The 15,813-nt window shown below is 41.8% G+C and overlaps 1 protein-coding gene across 8 annotated transcripts in view; it reads left to right on the forward strand.

Moving 5' to 3' along the window:
* Positions 1-2,042: 2,042 nt before the first annotated feature.
* ATP11A (ATPase phospholipid transporting 11A) overlaps positions 2,043-15,813 on the forward strand; it is a 115,668-nt gene continuing 101,897 nt past the window's right edge. For all 8 annotated transcript variants that reach the window (XR_015774652.1, XM_088067924.1, XM_088067933.1 and 5 more), the window contains exon 1: positions 2,043-2,295. Coding sequence is in view for 7 of the 8 variants with exons in the window: in XM_088067924.1 (XP_087924050.1) it covers positions 2,257-2,295 (39 nt within the window). In the remaining variant the exon portion in view is untranslated. The remainder of the gene's footprint in view (positions 2,296-15,813) is intronic.

A 15,813-nucleotide genomic window follows, 5' to 3' on the forward strand; every position in this document is an offset into this window, starting at 1 on the left:
AATTATACATTTTGCAATCTAATCAGCAATAAAAACTGCTGAATTTATAAAATGCACCTACATTAAAAGTGACCTGTAAACAGTCATATGTTCTTTCTCTTAGTATTTATGTAATGATCTCAAATAGTTCAATTTCTATTTTTCCTGTGTGTTTGTTGTATTAGAAATTTGTGCATTCTTTGTGGTAGAATATTGATGGTGTCGTCTAATTTGATGATGTCACGTAATTATGACAAAACACAAACCGAAATAAGCAAAAACTTCATTATTTTAGCCATGAACTATACAAAAAGGGACAGCTTATGTGATTGCTGCCAAAGAAGGGAATGGATTTTCAGAAGCATAAAATTCTTATTTTGTTAAGATCGACTTTTTTAGTAAAAGATTGAATTTTATTAAATCAGTAACTTTCAATTAGTTTTTGAGAGCGTATTTGGTTTAGAGCCTTCATTTTCTACAAAGTTCTACAGAGTTATCTGAGACTACATACAAGATTCCTACAATCTTGAGTGAGCTCCTCGGTATGAATGGCATGAAAAAAACGACAGCTGCAGAAAACAAAGGCCTAAATACCTGAAAGGTGTTGTCTCAGGCATTTAGGGAAGGGAAAAAAATAAAAAAAGAAGGGGATAATGATACGCTTCTACTTTCGCGCTCATTTTTTGCCGAGTTCTGGTTATCCCTTTACCTACAACCAAATAATTTCTGCTGTTGGCGGGCTTAGCAGGACTGTGATGTTTAGGCTCGCCACCGCACAGAAGTTTCTGAACCTGTTCATGCCGCGCTTTAGGAGGGGACTGGGTCCCATCTGTCCGCGCCGGGCTCCCGGCCGTGCTGCGCCCCAGCGCTGCCGCTCCTCGGCCGGGCCGGGCGGAGCAGGGCTCGCCTCCAGCACGGCTCGGACCCCGCGGGCCACCGGCAGCACTTCGGGCAGCCCGTCCCGCAGCCCGGGCGGCAGGAGGCACGGCGGGGCAGCGTCCCAGGGAGGCGCCGGGGCGGGCGGGGGTCGGCGCCGTCCTGCCGCGGGCACCTCCGCCCCGGAAGGGCGCGGCGGCCGCTCCCCGCTGCCCGGGGCGCGGAGCGGCGCAGGTGAAGGCGGGGCGCAGGTTCACCACTCCCTGGCGCTCCCAGCGCTCTCCGTGTCCGCCCAGTATCACCCATTGTCTCCCCGCCTCGCTCCCAGTTCCCTCCCAGTACCTCCAGTGTCACTTCCCGGCTCGCCCTTGTGCTCCCAGCAACATTCCCTGGCTCCACCCCCGTCCCCCCATCGTCCCGTGCCCATGGCGGTGGGGTTCGTACTAGATCATCTTTGAGGTCCCTTCCAACCCAACCCAATCCATTCAATAGTCGCGAGTACTGCCAGCATCATTCACTGACTCCCCGTAGTGCTCCCAGCTCGCTTCCCAGCATCACTCCCTGGCTTCCACTCCATGCTCTCATGCCATCCCAGTCCTTTCAGTATCGCTTCGTGGCTACCCTCAGTGCTCCCAGTTCCCCTCCCACTGCTCCCAGTGCCGCTCCCTGGCTCTCCACCAGTGCTCCCAGTTCCCTCCCAACGCACGCGATATTGCTCTCTGGCTTCTCCCTATGTCTTCCCTCCCAGTATCTCTCCCGCCAGTGCTGCCAGCATAACGCACGGGCTCACCCCAGTGTTCCCAGCCCATTCCCAGGCACGGGCAGGTTTCCCGCCTCCCCCCCCGCCGAGAGCCGGGACGGGACAGGGCGCGGGCACGGCCGGCGGGGCGCGCGTGCCCGCCCCGCGTGACGTGCGCGCCGCCGGGGCCGCCCGGCGAGATCAGAGCGGCGCGCGCGGGGCGGGGGCCGGGCCGGTACCGGGCGGGCCCGCGCGCGCGCGCGCCAAGCCCGGGGAAAGGCGGGGGGAGCGGCGCGGGGGCGGCCCCGGCCCCGCCCGCCGGATAAAGCCCTGGGCGGTGCGCGAGGCGGGCAGAGCGCAGCGGGCGGGGGGCGGGAGAGCTTTCCCGGCGGCGCACTCCCCTCCGCCTGCCCTCGGCGGGACTCTAGCGGCAGCGGCGGCAGCAGCGACGGGGGGCATGCGGGGCCGCGGGACGCCGCGCTGCAGCGGCGGCGGCGAGCACATGGCATAGCCGGGGGACGGCGGCGAGCGCCGGGCCGGCGTCACAGCGGGTCCGGCGGGGCGAGCGCGGCTCTCTGCATGTGGCAAGTGAGGAGGCGAGCCAGGGAGCCCGGCGGCACCGGCGAGCACCCGGCGGCGCGGTCCTGAGCCGCCCGCCCGCCATGGATTGCAGCCTCCTGCGGACCCTCGTGAGCCGATACGTGAGTACCGCCGGTGCCGCTCGCTCCGGGGCGCGGGGGCAGCCCCCGCCGTGGCCTCGGGTCGCAGGAGGGGCTCGGTCAGGAGTTGGGCGGGCCCGTGACCGGCCCGGCGGCCGGGGAGCCTCGGGGCCGCCGCACGTGATGCCCGGTGCGAGCGGGGATGCAGCAGCGGCGGCACCGGGTGTTGTGCGCGCCCCGCAGCCCGGCCGCCCCACGGGACTGTCCTTCGCTGAACCTCAGCGGCTTGACCTGAGAGTACAGTGTACGTAGTTAGCAGGGCAAATAAAACCTCTAGCTCTCGAGCTTTTTTCTGTTTTTTGGTTGGTTTGTTGTTTTTTTTTTTTGACATGTTTGTTTTTGCTTTGTTTTTTCCCTTTCTGTTACCTATATTGTTTCACTCAGGCGACTTTTTTTGTGGAATTGTCTAATTTAAGTATACTGACGAATGGGCAGAACGATCCCAAGTTTTTGTAGGTGTGCGCAGTAAGATTCAAACGAGGCAGACTTGAGAGCGCTCCGGGGAAAGACGGCTGATGTGGTTTGTTGGTCAGCGTGTGAAAACCCACCCGCATCGCCTGGGAGGGCAACTCGGCAGCGCATTAGAGTGGGGTCCAAGTGTGGGCTGAGGTGCGTCAGTGAGCGCGGCTCCAGTTCCATGGAACGCCTAATAAATGCTTAGGATAATGGTTTAAGTAGATTAGCAGAATGCCTGTAAGTGTGGGGTTTAGCACAAGTCATGGGGACCACCAATACCAGGAAATGGTGGATTTCTGCTTTTGGGTATAGAAGTAACTTTGAAAAGATAGGGAGAGATAATAAGAATTTTTGAATACAAACAGCTTTTCTTTCTGTGCAGGAAGTACATTTGTTTTGGTCAGAGCACTCAAGTTTTCTCCCTTACGGTAAATACACTTAGTTTTGTGTCTGCCAAGAGCTGTGTCCACCTACAGGTGGAGGCTACAGGCTGAAGTCTGTCTTTTTGAAGTATAAACAAAGAAAAGTAGTAGAGATGAAAAATTATATTCTTTTTTTCTTCTGGTTTACAATAGGATATGTGTGCAATGAGGAGAGAGTGGAGAGGTGATTATAGAAAGCAACTATGTGTGTATGGATCTTTAGAAAGTGGTCCTAAGAACAGAAAGAGACTACTCCAAATAATGTGTAGCAACAGTAATAATGAGGTATAAGAGAGATAATGATCTCTGTGGATATAAAGACCAGGTGAGTTGTGCCGAGGTCTGTTTGGAAAGAGGTCAGATCACTTTGGGTGTAGAGATCTGTCAGTGCTGATCTAACTGTTGGATTTAGTTTAAGTTTTCTTTCTTTGTGTGCTCACCTCTGGAGCCTGTACAAATGGCACGTTCATTTTGCACAGAGCAAGCACACTGTTAAATCTCTTCTGCATAACGTTGTTGCTAACCTCTTTCAAAGTAGGCTTAAGCATCAAATATGATGGAAGTGGGCTTGAGAGCAGCTGCAGTAAAGGTACATGAGAAGACAGCATGCTGAAAGTGAAGGGCTTGAGCTCTTGAATTGTGAACTGTCGCCACTCTCCTGCTCTGCTGATGAGACTAATGCAGCAGTCTAAAAGATAAATGGAACATTATTATATCCCATGTGAAGAAGGCTTCCTATTGTCTAGGTCACACTACCTTCTGTTATGTGTGTATGCCTAGGATAGTCCATGCTGCCTTGTGTATTTTCACCTGTTGTTTTTTGTTATTCTGCTTTCACTCAGTGTCTTAAATTCGTAGCCTTTCTTCCACAGAAAGGTAATTTTAAGGAAAAGGTGCTGTAAGTAAATTTGTGTTCAATTCAGTAAGACCGCTGAGGTCTGAGAACCTTACGTCTGTGTTGCATGGTTTTTCTAGTCTTTTTATATCTCCACAGTTCAACTACTTTTGTACATCTACAGCAGTGAAAATTAAAAGTACTAGTTTTAGTTGGTTGCTGGGCCCGAAGCTGACTGCTCTGCATGAGTAGCAGATGTACATGTCAGGGGCATCACTCCAGAGTTGTTCACCAAAGCTCTGTACGCACCAGCCAGGCACAGATGTGGATGTGCTTGCCACTTTCCAAACTACTTTTAGTAAGGGAGACAAGGCACTGACTCTTGTGTGGGAGAGCTGGAGGGGATAGTTACATCTTGTGTTTATTCCAAAGTAAGTTTAAGCTTGTGTTTAGTTAAACTTGGTACAAAAACTTTTTCTTGATCAGGGTCTTAGAACTATGAATTTTTGTTCTGCAAGTCTCCTGGACTTGTTCAGCTGCTGGTCCTTCCTAGAGAAGGCTGGTCTCTGGATAATGCTGAGAACCTTGGCTGATGCATCTGGGGATGCTGGGTTAGTTGGGAGCTCTTATGGTACAGTCTCAGGAAAACAAACAGTTATGATATGATGGACTAATGGAAACTTCTAATAGGATGGTTTTTAACAGTTCTGTGTCATCACTTTTCTTTCTCAGTCCTGTCGTAGGACATAAAGGCATAAGTTAAATACTAGGGGATTTGTTTGATTGGGAAGATCCCTCCCATTCCTTTTTCCTTAACTGGTCATTTTCTGTCCTGAAGCAGTGCAAAATCGGTGCACATATTTCCAAAGCTCTGTGGAAGAATAGTAATGACTGTGTGCTGTCAGCTTCCTGGTTAGCATTTTCAAATATTTGCTGTTTTACCTGCATTGAATGTCCTTTTTCTATCTTCAAGGCACTGAAGAGTTTAGTGATGTTGGTTGAATAAAATTTCTGTTCAGCATGCTAGTCATACTGTACTCCATATCTCTTCACCAAGGGTTGTTGTAGTCACTTAGAAGTACAAGAGGGAATTGTCTTTATCTTACTTTTTTAATTGACATCCTTTTGTTCCCCCTCTTTAGATCATCCTGCAAATTTTGGGTTATTTTCATTTCACGTCTTGCTTCCTGTAGCCATACTCAATTTACAGGACTGATGGTGAAAAATAACTTTTTTACAGAAAAGGTGTTTGTTTCACTGCAGTACAGCTGACATGAAGTTCAGTTTTCCATATCCTTTGTGATCTTTCAAGCTGATAAATAGTGTTGTAATTTTCTTATTTGTGTCTGTTGAGGTTCATCTGTGCATTTTACTGCTTTAGAATGTGTATGAATTACATTAGAGGCATCTTTAAGTAACAAAATAGAAATAAAGCCTAATATACAGCTTTGCTTCTACATGGAATCATAGGAAATGAATAAGTCTTCTACATTAAGATAAATAAGATACATTTTGACACCAAAAATTATTATTATTTCCCAAATAATGCAAATAATGGCTGTGTGTGGGTAGTATGAACATTACTTGATGGGACTATACTTTTTGTCACATATTCTATAAAAATAAACCTTTTTTCTAGATGTTGCTTTTGCATCAGACAAAATGCTTCTCTGTCTTCTCCATGCATTCCCCAGAGGATACGTGCTACCCCAGGGAGGGCAGCTGCATAGACAGAAAATACAGAATTAGCATGGGGTATCCTGTAAGTGTCATGCAGAACCTGCTTAGTAACAACAGAAACTTGTTAGCTTAATATTAAGCAGTGCACTATTTAGGGGGAAAAAACCGGATACGATGGCAATTAAAACTGCCTCTATACAAGATTAGCTTCTATTTTGTAGTTAAATTATTTGGGACATTGTGATGACACATTAAGTGATCTGTTCTGCCCATATTAATGTAGCTGCTTTAGTTTTCTATGATCACTTATTTTTTGCTGGTGAGAGGACTTCTGAAGTCTGTCCTCATCATAGTCAAAAGTTGATTAATAATATTTAAACAGGTTTTGGTGACATCTCTCACAAAATGAACACTTTCCTTAATAAAACATGGGTGTATGTCTTATGTAGTTGTTTATATCTGAACATGGATTTGGATATCTCTGAATATTGTTGATTTGAATATATCTGGGCAGTCTGGGAAGATGTTGCTCTTCAGCATATGCCTGTTTGGACACTAAATGGTTGCTGAACATCTTGCAGCCTATGGTGACAGTCTGCTCTGGGTTTATAAGACAGCTGGCCCTGGGCACTAAAAGCTCCTGCCCAGGTTGATGGCTTTAGGTTGTAAAGTAAATGCTACTGGGTCAGAGGTCTGTATTACTGAGGAGTTCTGCCTGTATTATGTAGTATATTTAGAGATCTTGCTACTTTACTGCTTCTCCTCTGTCAGACTCTCCTGTTACTTCAGGATTACAAATCTGGATCTTAAGTATTTGTTACTTGTGCAACTATGTCTAAATGCATGTAGTTGCAGGTAAAACATGTTTCCAGAAGGAACAGTGATTTACTACAGCTTTGGTCTCTGGGGAGCTGCTGGCCTATTACTTGTGCAGGTATTTCTGAAAAATCTTTTTTGGGAGGCTAGAATAAATTGAGTTTACAAATGGAAGCTCTGTTTTTCACTTTTGTAGAAGTGGGTCAACTTTAATCGTAGTTTGAGAAGACATTTGACTAGCCTAACCAGGAAGTTATGGTAGGGATTTTTAGCAAGGTCTTAACTAAGTTTTGTGCCAGCCTGTGACTTTCTGTCATTGACTTAGATGTTTTTGTTGCTTTTGATTTGCATTATAATTCTAAAACTGTTTTCTGATTAGATTTCCTAAGCACTTTGCTTGTGTATGTAGTCTTTAGTAGACATAAATTAATATTGAGTTTATTTATTTATTTATCTTAACTTTGATGTAGTAGAGGTTGATAACTGCTTTGACCTGAAAGTTAGTGAAATTGTAAGCCTTGGTGCTTTACAGTCATTTGTGCCTTAAAGGACAATCCATTTGTCAAGTGTTTCAGATGACCTAATGTTTTTAATCTAAATTTAGTTAATTCATTTGAGGGTGTTTGGTTCTTGCTTTTGCTTCTGAATTTATTCAGCTTCCTTTGCACTCCTGCAGATGAGTATTAAACTGGTGTAGTCTGTTTCTTAGTCAGGGTTCCTGATAAACAGTTTTATTCCTTGTCAAGTAAGTCAAAAGTGTTGTGTTATGTTTTAAGTTCAGAGGTATAATTTGACAAAATCGGAAGCTGTTTTAAGCTTTATATAAACATATTTCTATGACAGACCTTTTCTGCTAGCTGTATTGAGTGTACAGAAAGTGCTCTCCGTAGAATCTGTGTATGTATTCATGGGTCAACAATTAGTAACTTGAAGCTCATAAGGGTTTGTGTCTATTCCTGATATGTAATCCATTTTTGTTATCTCTTGTGCAAGTCTGTGTGTCACAATGCTTTTTTTGAAACTTGAGATGCTTCCCATCTCTCAGCTCTGCTTCCCTGCAGGTACCACCAGTTCTTCCTGCTGTGGAAGGTTCAACAGAGGGCATCAAACAGCATGAATAACTTTTGAATTTCTGTTTCCCCAAGCACCATTGCTTTGTTATTTGCCTAATTGCCTTTTTCTCTTATTTTTTGGGGGGTGTGGGGGGCATGCATCTACTCTATGGAGTGCTTCCTGCTGACTTTTCAGCAAGTTATTTTAAAAAGGCAAAAAGTTTCAAAGCTTTACTTAGAAGTTAATTTTGTTGAGTGTGGCTGACAGAATTTGTCACTCCTGCAAATTTAGCTCTTCATACTGGTAGTGAGTCTTGTGTTCATTCTGGTTTGTAATGTACTCTAAAGATATTTCAGTATTATTTGATGCTCAAAAAGCTCCAAGATAACTCTCCCTTCCCCCATGAATTATTTATTGCTGAAGGAAACAATTCTCTATAAACATAGAGAATTGCATGAGCTCTGTTTTTTCTCCCTCCCCCCTCTTCATCAGTTAACTAATTTACACAAGAAAAACAACTTCCTCTTTCTTTTGAGAATAAACAAATGAAAATAGGCCATTGCGTATGTAAAACAGTTAACTTACAGGAAGTCAGTGTACATATTACATGCTGGTTGCTATTGACTACAAAATATTACTCATCTGCACTCACTGTTCTGTGATAGTAGAAAACATTGTTTTTGGAGCATCTAAATTTTAGAACTGTTTCAATGACTTAAAATAGATTGAGAAGTTTTGATCTTTTTTTAGCATCAAAAATCCAAAAACTGTATAGTTGCTTTTGTCTCTTGATAACATGTTGTTTGATTAAAAAAAGTTTAATATTGTTCCTCTTCTATGCGCTTTCTCAAGCACCACTGAGTATCAGTTCTGCAAGCAGGAAGCCTTTTGAAAATTATTTTGGGGAATGGAAAGTACCACATAGCAGCACATTTATAGCTTACCATCTCTGATCACTGTTTCTCATTGAATTTTTTCTTCTGTTGTACAGTAGTGGTTGAAACAAGAAAAGTGACAAGATGGAATGGGATTTTCTAATGAGCCTGCTTTTTAAACCCCCAATACTTAGAAAACAGTGACTGGGCTGGCAAGTAAAGCATTCCGCAGATACCATGGCTGGCTGCTGTTTGTGGTGTTGAGATGGGCATAATAAAACTTAGTCCATCGAACTAGGCTTAAGTGTGACTAGAAATCTGTTGTGGTTTCTGAGGTGCTCCAATGGGGTTTACAGTGGGATGCCTGCTGCATTTCATGTGCAGGTGTGTCAGGGAGCAGAAACAAGAGAAAAACATGTAACAGAGAAGACCAAGCAGATGCTTTAGAACCTGTTCTGCAACTGGATTCAACTTGACTGGGTTTTTTGGGGTTTTTTTGTTGCTGATGTTTGAGAAAAACAGCCTGCCTCTCCTCTTAGAAGTCTTTTAGACAGTTGATATTTTTTTCCAGAATAATTCTGCTTATTCTAATGGTTTACCATTACACAGGTTAATGTATTATTTTTATTTGTATAGTTGTTGAGGGACATTTCAGCTGAAGTTCATCCATCCTGAGCTGTGAAGCAAAATCACACTGGAATGCTATTTTCTTTTCTGCTATAATTACCATGGTAACAGCTGCAGGTAGACAAGACAAACCAGGGATTCTTATTCTATCTCATACGTACACAAGCTGTTTTTCTTCCCTCTCTGTAATGACTCTGAGAAGCCTGTGGCACAGACTCTTTGAGTCATCATTAATAAAAGTGTTTTATTTGGGTTTTTTTTTTCAATTAAACTTTGATTTTAATTTTGAAAGTATCGAGTATTTGTGATACTATACTAAAAAATGCACTCTTTTTAGGAAGAAACTGCAGCCGAGCTTGGTATTGTTCTAGGAGACTGGGGAGATGAGCCAGTGACTCTGGAGTTTGTTCGAACATCACAGAAGACCACAGGCTGATATATCACCTAGTTATCTTTGCTGATGTTAATTACTGTGTGCATTCATCTCTTCTTGGGACAAGGATGAGAGTACTGTCTACCTTTTCCATAGAGAGAGAAGTTGTAGGGGTACTTCAATGCTTCCAGAGAGGAAAAGTACTGTCACAGGAAAAACTGGGTGTGAACACAAGCCTGTAGTGTCTGTGTTTTGGGGTTGGTTTTTTTCTTGTTACCTAAATGTTCTGCATTTGTTCTCCTGATACCATCTATTTCCCTCTTTATTCCTATCTGCATTCATATGCATTCATGTGCAGATGGGTGCTCGTGTGCTTCCTTAGATTGTGTGCTGTTCATTTAGCAATGTCAAAAATTGTGCCAAGATTTACCGGGGATAAAGATGTGTATTGCTATTTAAAGAAACGGTCTTCACATGAGCTCTTTTCTGGTTACTGAGGTATACTGGGAATGTGTTTTTTGGTATGCATCTTATTTATATTGTCATGGTCGTTACTACTAGCGTGGAAGCTTAAGAATTTGGATATTTCATAGAGACATTTTTCCATTTATTTTGCTCTTCCCTGTAAACTAATTTCCCTTTTTGAAATAGGAGAATCTGTTTCCTTCATTAATCATTAAACTCATCTAGATACGGGCCAGGGTAAGGGGGGAATAGTGTTTCTTTTTCCTGGTGACACTCACTAATCTCTTTGCTTCAGTCAAAAGAGGATTTCATCTAACCTATTTTGAATAGAGGATTAAGGACAATTAGGCTCTTCCTCTGCTTCACCATTAAGATGGGATGTTGTGAAATCCTCTGAAAAGAACATCTGCTGATGTGCCATTAAAAGTTTTGCAAAATTAATGTTAATAATCAAAATAGTTGTATGCAGAAAAAACCCCTTGTGTATGAAGTACTTGTCTGGAGATAATTGTATGGCTGGACTGGGGAGAGGGAGGGAATGCTGAACTGTTTGCCCCGTAGTGTTTTTTTTTCTCTCTAATGTTTCTAGTTTACACTGTGGAGTAGACATGCAGATGAACCAAAATGGATTTTTTGTTATCTGAATTGCATTAGTAACTTGCAGTTCATGCTTAGCATTTCATATAGTTTTTCAGTTCTTTTCAAAGTCCTATTAATGAGTTGTTTTCACAAATTATTGTAATGAAGTATGAACACTATCCATTATCTGTGCTTGTATAACTATTTTATGCTAGTTATGTTCATTGTAAGTAGCATCTCTTGAGATGAATCTGAATCAGCTGTGGCATTTGATGGCTAGCATGAAACTTCTATATTTGTCAAGAGGTCATTAGAAAATAAAACTGGAAAATGCTACTGTTATTGGAACATAAATGATGTGCATAAGACAGTATAAGGATTAATGTGAAGGAAAAATGGCTGTGTGTATTTTTGCGAAGTTTGGCTAACAATTTCACAGTATAAATAATAGAACTGGTTCTATGATTTCTGTCAGTCTATCATGAGGCATGGACATGTATCCTGTGAAGCTACAAAGAAGGTAGTTGAGTGACACTTGCCTCTGACAAATTGCACTTATAGTATTAATTTAATTACTAGCAGTTTTAGGTAGGTTACTGAAACTCCTAGTTTCTTTAGGTCTATTTCCTGCAGACCACTAGAGAGCTGAATCTAATCCTATTTTTGGGATGGTAATGTATCTGAAGAAGGGCTGTCGAGGAAAAAGCTAAAGTCTATTTACTTGGTCTTATTCTTGAGGTGACTGTGAGTCAAATAAACTGTAATTTCCCAGGCTGGCGTTATCCATGGCTCATGAATGAGTGAAGTGTTTGGCTCTGGGATCCCAAAGTTCACTCAAGGAGAATTGGGTTCTGTTAAAATGTATCTGGTGTCTTTGCCTTTGGCTTGAGGCTATGGAAACAGAGGGCATGCCAGGCGCTGGATGAGTTTTGGGAATGTGGAGGAAACATTATTGGGGATTTGACATCTACTTATTCAGTGATTACTTTTTCAGAGGGGAAAACATTATTTAAAATTTAGCTGCATGAAAGTTCTTAAAAACCAGGCTGCCATTTAATCTTACTATAAAATATGAATATAAATATAAAAATATAAATATAAAAATTTTATATTTTATATATTTTATATAAATATAAAAAATATAAAATCTTACTATAAAATAGAAATAAACTCTTTTATTATGTGAAATACAATATGTGTAAAAGAAGTTACTGTAGATGTAAGCTTAAAACAGTTTATTGACTGAATCATGGCTAAAAACAAACTTCTATGCTGATATTTGCAGAAGTATAATGTAAGTTCAGGCTAGACATTTTGCTTTGGTTGAAAAGACTTCTTACACTGTAAGCAGATTTTGATAGATTAATGTTAGTCCTTTAGTTTAATACTCAACATTTTTTCTGTAAACAGAATACACTGGCTTGCTGTTGTTGTTTATTGGTGTGTTGTGTGTGTGTTACAGAACAGCCATAAACTTATTTCTATTAAATTGTGTAGTTCCTTTTTCTTTGATTTTTTTTTTTTTCCAGTGGAATTACACTAACAGTAACCATGATGTTTAGAGTTACCTTAATGTTTCATATTCTAGGGTTCTCACCATCAGTATGAACTTTGGAAAGCTTAACTCTGATAAATCCAAACTTTTTGCTCGCCTAGGCTAAGAAGAAAAAAAAAAATCAAAGTTTTCTCAGGTAACCTTAAGTATTAAAAACTTTTCCAAGTTAATTCAATGTTTAAAATCCAATATAGAGATTTTTAAATGTCTCACACTGTTTCTTTTTAAAGAATATATAGTATTTTTATCCCTTTTAACCAGAAATTTTTATCAGATTTTCAATTCCTGGTGACCTTAACAAGCAGTTTTCAAGGTTCTAAACAAATCTCCTTTTATTTTTGACTTTAAGCTCTTTGTATATTGTTGGTACAACAGGTACATAGCTAGTTGAATATATGGTCAGTAGTTAATATCATGCTGGGGAGGATGGGTCCAGGTGGGCTAAAGCTAGGCTAAGAAATTTAATGACAATTATTGAGCACAACTGCACAATTCTTTCACCTTCTAAAGATTAAAAAATAAAACTCAAAACTAACCCACAGGGTTATTGTAACTTTACCTGCAAATACTGTGGTATTGTAGGTCTCCTGAACAATGTTAACTGTCTGCTTGCTATTTACAGATGGCCTAGTTTGCTAGGAGGTGCCTGTGTATTGGCACTAAGAGGGAAGAAATGAAGAGAAAAATGGGATAAAAGCTCTCTCCTTAGCCCAGAACGGCATGATTGCTTTAAGCTGATTTATGAATATGAATATGTTGACTTCTTGATGCTGTAAGCTTTTCTCTGACATAAGGAGGTTATGTTTCCATACTCATTGGCTGTAATGACACAGAAGCAGTAGGAAAGTTTCACATGCTTTTGTGGAGCAGTGCACAGTGAGCATGGGCAGGTATAAAGACATGTTTGTAAAGGGAGTCTGGATTGTGGTTTTGCATCTCCTGCCTCTTTGAGCCCAGGAGGTCTCAAATTTAAAAGGCTTATCTTTTTTTTCTTAAAGGTTCTTAAGCTTCTGACTTACTTCCTAAGAAGTGGTTACCTTGAGCATTTTTACTGTTAGTGATATTTGCCGTAACTTTTTTAAAGACCTTTTATGGCAGCATATATACAAAAATAAGTTTTACAAAAAATTACTTGATGCTAGATTTTTGCTGGGCATGTAGAATTAAAACATCAGCATTCCTTTGCTATTTCCTTGCAAACTCTTAAGGTGTTTTAAGATGAAAATAATAACACTTTTACGCAGGCATTTGCTTTCTTGAATATTAAAAATGGTGGCAAAAGCCAAACAAAGTATGCTTGAGTTGTGGTAATAGTTGAGTCATTGAGAGAACTGCAAATACTTGAAAACCTTTAAGGTTACTAAAGCAGTAGCATCGGCTTTTCTTGCTTTCTCCCTCTGCCTGCAGTCAGATCACTTAATTCTGCTTATAATGGCTATTTATTGCTGCAGAATAGCAGCTGCTCGATTATGTGGCTTGTAGCTGATCCTTGACAGTATATGATAAAAGGGAAAAGTGCTACCACACTGTCAAATTCCTAGTTGTCCTGGAGATGTGGAGTGGAAAAGGAGGAATGTGGTCTTTCGAGCCCTGTGGATTGGAGCACAGGGAGCTTCCCACCTGGCACTGGGCAGTTAGGTCAGTACAGGAGTGAAAAAGCATGGCTGTGGGGCTGCTGGCTGCAGGCAGCTGCATCTTGTCACTTCCTCCTTAAACTGATTAAAGGTGTGATCTGGACTTCCCTTCAGTTTCCTGCAGTGTGTGGAAAAGACCAAAGCAGAGGTGTTAAGTGAGCTGAGACAGTGGTGTGTAGCTCCTGGAGTCTTGCAAGAGCTGTCAGAAGGGACTCTGGCTGCAAAGACAGGTTTGTGCTTTCTTTTCCTCTCGGGATGTACTGTCGGTTTGTTCATAGAGACATCTGTTTCACTTTGCTGAGTGACAAACCACTGGGCAGTGACTGTGTGGGTGCGTTCCTGGAGAGGCAAATCTGTCCCTCTGGGTTTGAAGCAGAAATGGATGAAGCAATAGCAAATTTTGCTGTGAGGGAAGGAGTGCTGCCAAGAGCCAGAGTTCTCTAGGTAGTGCTTCTAACTGGAATGAAGTGACATCCCTGAGTGCTGATGGATGAGTCAGGGGCTGATTTGGCAAGATGCTGACATCCATGGAACACTGCCTTGTTTTGTGAGTAGCAGCTGGCACCAGAAGAGAAGTTAATTGGGAGAGGGGTGGGAGTTAACAGTTTGTGTAAATGTCAAGAAGCTTGACGATTTATAGAATGAGGAGAAGTATGTGGGGGACTGCTGGAGGGAATTTACTTAAAAATAAACCAACCAGGAAATAACTCCACCTTTTTCTCTCTAGACTAACTCCCTGTATGGTCTTGTAGTGCTTGTGTCATACGATTTGACCTTTCTTATGTTCTAAGTGCAGTCAAAATGTAATGATTTGTGGCAGAAATGAACAGCCCTTAAATGCCTGATGTTTCATCCTGTGTTTATGCGAGCATGTTTTATAGAAATAAAGATGCCAGTGCAGGAATACTTCAAGATTATGAAAGTCTTTAGCACAGGCACCTGTGGGAGACGGGTATCTGGTTTAATGTGAAGACCAGTGTCAAATGCTTAAAAATCAAGGTTTTCTTCGCTAGACAAGGTGTACACAATCTATTTCACTAATGATACTTGGAATGAATTAATTCTGAACATCATTACTTAGACTCAGCATTTCTAAAACAAGCAACAGAACATATTTGTTAATATTATCTTAGTCTGAAAAAAGCTTCATGCTCTTTACCTCTCAATAAAAAGTGGCAAGAGGATCTGGAGAGATCCCTTCTAACCTGCATTGCTCTAATTCTAAAATAAGAACTAGTGACTTCTGCTTAATTTAAAGGAGAAAATACTCTTGCCTCTTTTGCAGCCATCTTGGTTTTAATCTCTGAGCCTATGGTAGTAATAAGACATTCTAAAGTTTAAAACAGGCTCTGTGGATAAAGCTGCATAACACCCTTGAGTGATAACTTGGAGTCTCCACAGCAGTAATTAGGCTGTGTGGTGCCTTTGTCCATTTCTGCTTTAAGATCACTACAATAGAGGTTCACAGCAACTTCCCTGTGTTTATCTGCTCAGTGAAAACTACTGTAGGTGGAACTGAGGCATTCAGAGCTGTGCACCTGACCAGGCTAAAGTATTTCTCCTAGTTCCTATTCTTCTAGTTAAAGAAAAATGGTTGCAGTCAGCTTATACATGGTTATTAACATCCTTCCCTGCTTTGACTCATGTGTCAATTACAAAACCATTTTCCTTCAAAAAGGAATTTTTTTCAAAGTAGTGAGTAATTTGTTAAGCTGTCTGATTCATGTACCTTAATTGAGATGTTCATAATATCTAAGGAAGTCCTAGCCTGATGCTATTGAGTAGCTAGGTGGAGAGGTAGCTGTGGATGGGAAACTCTTTGAGAGCTACATGCCTATAACTTAATTTGGAACTGGTGTTGTGTAAGTGTGACCTGAGAGGCTGGCAAAGAAAAGCTACTAGACTTTAATTAGTAACAAATAGTGTGAAAATGCTTGTGCCCTTGAGACTTAAGCTGGCCTGTCTCAGCTTTCACTACATGTCACCATGGAGCAATGATGGGTGCATGTGCCCTGAGGAGTTACGCTAGAGCTCCATTTAGGTGCTGAAATTACATGTGTTTAGTTTGGGGAATGGTAAAAAGAAAATAGCATTAGCTCTAGACATTGTTATAGAGTTATTTATGCCATT

This window comes from Pseudopodoces humilis, chromosome 2, assembly GCF_049639895.1.
Source record: "Pseudopodoces humilis isolate 2021_Gansu_Grassland_sample_001 chromosome 2, ASM4963989v1, whole genome shotgun sequence".
In the NCBI taxonomy this organism is placed as follows: domain Eukaryota; kingdom Metazoa; phylum Chordata; class Aves; order Passeriformes; family Paridae; genus Pseudopodoces; species Pseudopodoces humilis.